Genomic DNA, 8,369 nt, shown 5'->3' on the forward strand with positions numbered 1-8,369 from the left:
CGGACACTATCCAAACCATAGTAAAATACTATCTTCACTACATCTGTCATCTTTGCTCACCTAAAAAAATTTCCATCCGCGTCAACAAACGTAACTACTACACATCACATAAATACACTAACACCAACAACACCGCACATTAACCTACATAGTTAACACTACTATGCAAAGATTAGGGTTTACCCTTGTAGCGTGAGCAGCCTCTCCAACCTGCAGAAAGACGAGCAAAGACGTAACAGACGCAAAGCAGCTCAAAGACCACCACGAACCAGCAGCAGCTCAGCCCCTAACACCACCACCAACCTCCACCACTTCATCACCATTGCTGCTAAATAGCACCACCAATCGTCTCCAAAACCTAACCCATCTGTAGATCGGGCTTCCCTCAACTAATAGCAGCAAAATGGTGAAGTTTTATCGGCTAAATCACTAGGGATCTGCGAAAAATGGTGAAGTTTCGAGCTGTTCTTGCGTGCAGGGAAGAGAGAAGGGAAGAAGAGAGGAGGAAGAAGAGAGAAAAGGAGGCCGGCCCGTGTCTCTGCGGCAGCGCGTGGAAAGGAAGCGAGCGTGGGACTGCGCCGCGCGTCCGGGCATGCACAACTTTGGATGCTGCCGTCCGATCGGCCTGCAGCGGACCGACAGGGTGCTGTCGGTTGGTCGGGTACAGCGTCGACCTGCAATCGGCCTGCTACCATCCGATTGGCCCACCGAAGTCCGACCGGGTCCTACTTTTGTTAATATTTGAAAACGCGTGATAGTCCTGGAATTAAATAATTATTTCGTATTATTTAAAAAAAAAATCGCCTGATATGGGAACAGTGTGGTAGAGATATTCAAGCTCTTTTCAGCAATTACAAAATAAAGTTAAAAAAAACATGAAACCAAAAATCTGTAAGTACTGAAAACAGTTTTTATAATTTTAACGTAAACCGCAATGCCAAGGCGATGTGTATGCGTACATCTTTTTTTGGGAGCAACCACGCATTTTATTAATAGAAAATCTAGTTACATGAGTAAAAGAACGTGGTTTCTTGAAAACAAACTATCCATAGTATTTCCAGCACTAGTCGAAGCTATTGGGTGCAGCCAAACTCTAACACCGTCTAGACGCACATTGGAAGAGACGCCGAGACTCCACCCAGATCCAAAAGAGCACCACCGAAATAGAACATCGGTAAGAGACCAACACCAACATGCTTGGGGAAAGCAATCAAACGGCTTGGTCGACGTCGCTGGTGATTTGAGAGTGTGAATCACCATTGTTGAGGGTGTAGCCGCCATAAAAATATTTTAAGTACAATCCTCCTCGCAGCAACCATGAGAAAGAAAAATCCAAAATTAACATGAAGCAAGATCTGAAGACATATACATAGAATATTATAATCTTCAAGCACAACCGTTGACGTCGTGAAGGATCTCGTCATCGAATGAAGAATCCAAGATCACTTATTGTATACAATGCAATCTCCAGTTAAGTGGATGCTAGAAAGAAGACGACTAACAAAATCTAAAAAAAAAATACTATTTTTTATTAAAAACTCTTTACATATAATGGCTTTTCTAATCCTCCTAACACCGACGAGGCTAGCCGGAGGAGGGGAAACCAACTTATGAATAAAGCGGAGGTAGAGGCGGCGCTACAGTTTTTTTCTTGCTCTCTTTCGTGCGGTGATAACTTAAAAAAAGGCTCCCTTTTCACAACACGATACGATTTTATTGTAGGCAATACACTACATGACAGTAATATGGATCGACTGGACTCTTGGATTACAACCTTAAACCTGACCAAATTCACTACTCAGCACCTTACCGTTCCTTATTGACTTGGATAAACTAAGACCGACAAAGCAAAGCGCAACGCAACGACACCCTACTACTCCTCGTGAGCCTTCTCCTCACATGCATCTTCCTTGCCATTTTTGGTCACTTCCTCCTCGGCTGCCTCCGCCGCCTCTTCAGGAGCGACAGATGCTGCCACCGGAGCCTGGTCATCTGCGGGCGCAACAACCTCTTCGTCAGTCTCGTCGTCGATGGGAATGACCGCCGTTTTCTCGGTCTTCTTTACCCCTTCGGGCGCAGCGACCTCATCATCGGTATCGTCGTCCACGGGAACGATCGCCCCCTTGGCCTTGGCGGCTGCTTTGTCTGTCTTCTTCGCCCCACGGCCGGATCGTCCTTCCTTGGTGTGCTCAGCTTCTGCTTCTGCAGGGCCGTTCTGGATGGCGAGCTTGGCTGCGACCTCCTGTGCTATGCCCTGACCCTCATCGGTGTTGGTGTCGGTGTCGGTGGCGGCGACTTCCAGCTCGCCCTTGCCCTCCTCGTCCTTGCAGCCCCCATTATCGTCGTGTACCTTGGCATGAGAAGCTGGTTCTTTCACCTCGGCGCAGGGCGTGTCTTGGATGATCTGGTGGTTCTTCTCTTCCTCCTTTACGCAGCTGTTGTCGTGCGCAGGTGCCGCCACGACTTGCTGAACCTATGATCCAAAAGACAGAAACAAAAGTGACTAAAACACGCCACGCAAGTAATATGTTGATTTACGCTTATATATGCATGGTACAGTTGAGGCTCATTGCCATTCAGGTATGCCGAGACTGTGAGACACCATGAGAAATCAAGGAAGCACTACTAGCTAGCTATTTGGTTTAAACCTGAGCCGTCGCCATTGTGCAGGAGGAAAGACAGTGCTGCCGACGTTTGGGTGAGAGAGGCAGAGAGAAGAGTAAGCTAGCTTGGATGGCTTTCGTCTTCGAGGATCAAGGTGTGCTTTATATAGAGGGATGGGCATGCATGTCCTGATGGTTGGCCACCAAATGCAGTTAAATCAGCAGATATACACGTATGGAGCATTGGAGCTACGAGGTTCTTGGATCAATCAAAAAATTCAGTTGGGATTTCAAAACGCCTCCAGCTGCCTCTCTCGCATGACGCGCGGCCTCCTCCATGGCAGCTCAGTGATCCATACCTACGGGGAGATGCCCTGCACAGAGGGGACACGAGATCGTCAGATGGATGGATCGGGCTCGATCGATGTGTGCACGGCCGGCGCCGTGTGCTCGCCGGCGGCCTCGTGCTGCGCTGTGCAGAGCCTATGGGCGACAGGCGCAGTCACACACGGCGACCCATGCTGTACTGTACCGTCCCCTTGGGCTCGCCTCAGCGCCGTGTGCGGTGTAGCGCCGCTTGTCTGGGAGAAGGGCGACGGCCGCGCGCGATGCCGCCTCGGCCGGGACGAAGGCTTTGGGCTGTGAGCGAATGGGTCGAGCGGGAGGCCCGGGGAGAACTACCGGCTGGGGGCTTGCCACGCCTCGAGCCCACCTTAAGAAATTGGACCGGGATATCGCGCGAACTGTCTCCCATGGCGGTGCGATCGGGAGCACACGTTTAAAATTTGGGCGACGGTGATTTCTTGAAAAAACATTGAAACTTTTTTTTTGAAAAAAAATAAATAGAAGTCCACTAGTTATTTACCATGGCAAAACTTTGTGAATGGGTCGCCCGAGCGTCAAAACGGGCACGTTCGGCCGTTATGAAAACCGAGAAATTTGAGTTTTTTTTTAAAATCATATCTCTATATATAAAACACACCAGCAAGCCGCCTCATTAAAAACCTTCCAGTCCCCTTAGGAACCCTGGTAAGGAAAAGAGTGCGTCAAGAACTTGCTGGGTCTAAATCAATGTATGGTTACATCATCTACGAGGGTAGGCAGAATAAAGCTAGGGGGATCATCGTCCCAGTTACAAGAGATTTTTATCAATATAACACTTCCTCGCTAGCTCGTGAGCCACTTTATTTGCTTTCCTTGGGCAGTGGACATAGGAGACTTTACCTATAGATAATCCCAGGTCAATACAATCTGCATAAATCGCTGCCGAATTTGTCCACCACATACTTGAACCATTAAGCGCTACAATATTTTCCAGAGAATGTGACTCAGCAACAATAGCACAACACCCATGTCTAGCAGCTAGTAAGAGCCCCTCTTTAATTGCCAACGCCTCCACCATGGATGCTGAAACAACATGAGGGATAAACTTTGTGGCTGCAGATATGAAGTGGCCCTGGTAATCACGAAGAACTGCACCTGTAGCACCCTTCCCTGACTCCTCAATAAAAGAGGCATCCACATTAAGTTTCACCCATCTAGGACAAGGTTTGGTCCAAGCAATAGCCGGGAGGTTTACCACAACCATAGTTTTCTTAGCATTAGCAGTAATAGAGATTATAGATAGCTTACATCTGTTTATAGGTGGAACATCCTCATCATGCGTTCTCCTCCTTCTAATCCACCATAGGTACCAACAGGCAACCATCATAATCTCTTTAAGACCAACATCAAAATTCTAGAAGCTCAAATCCTCTTTACATAATAAGTGTTCAATGATAGCTGATCCAGAACGATCACTTAGCACGGCATCATCCACAACGCTAGTCAGACCGAGAGCATCCTAGATTTCTTTCGCCCTAGGATAGAGAAAGAGGAGATGAGCAATATCCTCCGGACCCGTAGAACAAATAGGGCATTGGCCCGACGTTCCAATATGGCGATTTACCAGAATACTTTTTAGAGGGAGGATACCATGTAATGATCGCCATACAATTTTTATTTTATTTTACTTGACAGCTTCAGCTTCCATAAAATTTTCCAAACTGGATTCGTTGCAGAAACACCTGGGAGAGCAAGCAGCCTACCCGAGGCTCCAAAATGGTGCCTCCATTGAAGGTGGTATGCAGAACGTACAATATACATACCATGCTTACTGAAAGACCACGCAACAAAATCCTCGAAACCATGATGATTAATTGGGATCTGTAGAATGCGAGAGACATCCAAATGGTTGAAGATACTACGCATCAAGGTTTCGTCCCAAAGGCCTGTGATTGGGTCTAGAAGCTAGCTCACTTTGGTATACACAGTATTGCCTCTAATGGTAGTAACTTTCCTGTCATGACTGGAAGGAATCCATGGATCTGTCCAAATTTTAATTTTCTCACCATCGCCAACTCTTCAGATATAGCCCCTTTTAAATGTGGGGATACTTGTTGAAATACTCTGCCAAGTGAAGGAGGAACCCCCCTTCGGTCCAGCCCTTATAACATCTCCATCTGGGAAATACTTAGCACTCAGCACCTGTGCACACAAAGAAGATGAGTCGGAAATCAATCTCCAAACTAGCTTACCCAACATGGCTAGGTTGAAAGAATGGAAGTCCCTAAACCCCATGCCCCCTTCATTCTTTGGGTAACACAACTTCCACCAAGCATACCAATGCATTTTGTTACTATTTTCATCATCTCCCCACCAAAACTTTGATATAGCATCCATCATTTTCTTACAGACTCCTTTGGGTATAAGGAAGACAGACATAGCGTACACAGGGATAGCCTGGGCCACTGTCTTTAGTAAAATTTCTTTACCACCAACAATAGATAGGTGTTTTTCCTTCCACCCATTAATTCTCTGAATAATCCTTTCAATGAAGTGTTCAAAATTATCACTTTGTCCGCCCCCACCAGAGCAGGCGGCCCCAAATATTTATCCGAGAGGGCCTCACTATCAATATGTAATTCTTCACAAATCTCAGCTCTAAGAAGTACATTAGTATTTGGAGAGAAGAAAATGCTTGACTTAGGCAGACTCACTAACTGACCAGAATTTGCACAATAAGTATCCAGAACTTGTTGCAAGGAAGTTGCATTATTCATATCTGACTTCATGAGAATTAGGGAATCATCAGCAAATAAAAGGTGTGAAACTGACGGTGCATTTCTGCACACCCTAACCCCATCAATACCACCAACTTCTTCTTCATGCAGCAGAAGACTAAATAAACCCTCTGCACAAATAAGGAACAAATAGGGAGATAGCGGATCTCCCTGCCGGAGACCCCTCGTAGGAGTAAACATATCCGTCTCTTCAAAGTTAAACCGTACTTGATATCTCACGGATCTAACACAAGCCATCATAAGAGTGATCCATCTTTCATCAAACCCAAGCTTCCGCACCATATTCTCAAGAAAAATCCACTCAACTCTATCGTATGCTTTGTGCATATCCAACTTCATAGCACAATAGTCAGTCGCCCCAACTCTTTTATTTTTAATCGCATGAATAGATTCATAAGCCACAAGAACATTGTCAGTGATTAGCCTTCCAGGGACAAAGGCACTTTGCATAGGGGAAATTACCTCTGGGAGAATGACCTTGAGGCGAAGAGCAAGCATCTTTGAAATAATTTTGTATATAACATTACATAATCTAATAGGCTGGAATTGAGAAACCAGCTCTGGATCATCAATCTTAGGAATCAGCACCACAGTTGTATCATTCCAACCATCAGGAATGATTCCAGAATTAAGGGCCTGAAGAATTTCCTGAGTAATATCATCGCCACAAATGTTCCAATTTTTTTATATTTTAAAGATTAACACCTTGGCCTTCTGGTGCTTATCATGTTTTGCTCACGGGAGAGGTTTTAGTCAACGGATCTGACACGCTCAGAAACGTATGTATTTTGCAATTCATTTGCGTCTCAACGCATCACTCATTTTCCAAATGAGTCGGCATTAATTTTATATGCTTAGTCCTCTGGTGGAACCTTAATTCCGCGGCCTGAAAATAAGTCACTAATATTGTCATACACAATATAGCTTCAAAGTTCTGACACAATCGGAACTACACCAAGTTCTCAAAGAACTCCTTGACTCAACATCCTCAATCATTGTCAAAACAGTGATATATTGTGCCTTCGTTTGTAGAATCCGTCACAATATTTAGAACTCATCTAAATCTAGCATAGACCTCTTCTAGCTCATTGTGCTACCTTTTAATCAAAACTTAGCCTAATTGAGATTGAAATTTTATTTTTATATGTGACCAAACTAATATCGGTGCAACACCTTACATCGATTTGTTTGCCATTACCCCATACAAAAACTATATATATATCCTTGGTTCTTCTAAAGCACTCAGGGATATTCTTACCGTTGTCTGATACGTCTCCAACATATCTATAATTTCTTATGTTCCATGCTAGTTTTATGACAATACCTACATGTTTTATTCATACTTTATATCGTTTTGATGCATTTTTTGGAACTAACCTATTAACAAGATGCCGAAGTGCCAGTTCCTGTTTTCTGCTGTTTTTGGTTTCAGAAATCTTACACAAGAAATATTCTCGGAATTGGACGAAACAAAAGCCCACGATCTTATTTTTCCACGGAGCTTCCAGAACATCGAAGAAGAGTCGGAGACGGGCAGTGATGACCCACAAGTATAGGGGATCGCAACAGTCTTCGAGAGAAGTAAAACCCAATTTATTGATTCGACACAAGGGGAGACAAAGAATACTTGAAATCCTTAACAGTGGAGTTGTCAATTCAGCTGCACCTGGAAACATACTTGCTCGCAAGAGTTTATCAGTAGTAACAGTTTTATAACAGTAGCAGTAGTGAAATAACAGCAGCAGAGTAACAAAAACAGCAGTAGTGATTATAGTAAACAACAAGATTAAAATACTGTAGGCACATGGATGGATGAATGGGCGTTGCATGGATGAGAGAAACTCATGTAACAATCAAGGTAGGGCATTTGCAGATAATAATAAAGCGGTATCCAAGTACTAATCAATCAATAGGCATGTGTTCCATATTTAGTCGTACGTGCTCGCAATGAGAAACTTGCACAACATCTTTTGTCCTACCAGCCGGTGGCAGCCGAGCCTCTAGGGAATCTACTGGAAATTAAGGTACTCCTTTTAATAGAGCACCGGAGCAAAGCATTAACACTCCGTGAACACATGTGATCCTCATATCACCGCCTTCCCCTTCGGTTGTCCCAATTTCTATCACTTTGGGGCCTCGGGTTCCGGACAACAATACGTGTATACAACTTGCAGGTAAGATCATAAAGCAATGAATATCATCATGAATTGATAACATGTTCAGATCTGAGATCATGGCACTCGGGCCCTAGTGACAAGCATTAAGCATAACAAGTTGCAACAATATCATAAAAGTACCAATTACGGATACTAGGCACTATGCCCTAACAATCTTATGCTATTACATGACCAATCTCATCCAATCCCTACCATACCCTTCAGCCTACAACGGGGGAATTACTCACACATGGATGGGGGAAACATGGCTGGTCGATTGAGAGGCGTCGGTGGTGATGATGGCGATGATCTTCTCCAATTCCCCGTCCCGGCGGAGTGCCAGAACGGAGTTTCTGGTCCCGAGACGGAGTTTCGCGACGGTGGCGGCGTACTGGATGGTTTCTGGCGACTCCGACTTCTCGTCTCGCGTTTTTAGATCGAAACCCTTAAGTAGTCCAGAGAGGGGCATCAGAGGCCAGCCGAGGCGG

General features: G+C 44.9%; 1 protein-coding gene across 1 annotated transcript; it reads right to left on the reverse strand.

Moving 5' to 3' along the window:
• Positions 1 to 1,692: 1,692 nt before the first annotated feature.
• LOC127311800 (uncharacterized) lies at positions 1,693 to 2,729 on the reverse strand. The gene is made up of 2 exons (XM_051342258.2): positions 2,649 to 2,729; positions 1,693 to 2,473 (listed from the first exon to the last, which is right to left on the reverse strand). Exons 1-2 carry the CDS (start codon positions 2,661 to 2,663, stop codon positions 1,874 to 1,876), a joined length of 615 nt encoding a protein of 204 aa, XP_051198218.1. The 5' UTR covers positions 2,664 to 2,729; the 3' UTR covers positions 1,693 to 1,873.
• Between the last annotated feature and the right edge of the window lie 5,640 nt (positions 2,730 to 8,369).

The sequence above is a fragment of the Lolium perenne genome, chromosome 7 (assembly GCF_019359855.2).
Source record: "Lolium perenne isolate Kyuss_39 chromosome 7, Kyuss_2.0, whole genome shotgun sequence".
In the NCBI taxonomy this organism is placed as follows: domain Eukaryota; kingdom Viridiplantae; phylum Streptophyta; class Magnoliopsida; order Poales; family Poaceae; genus Lolium; species Lolium perenne.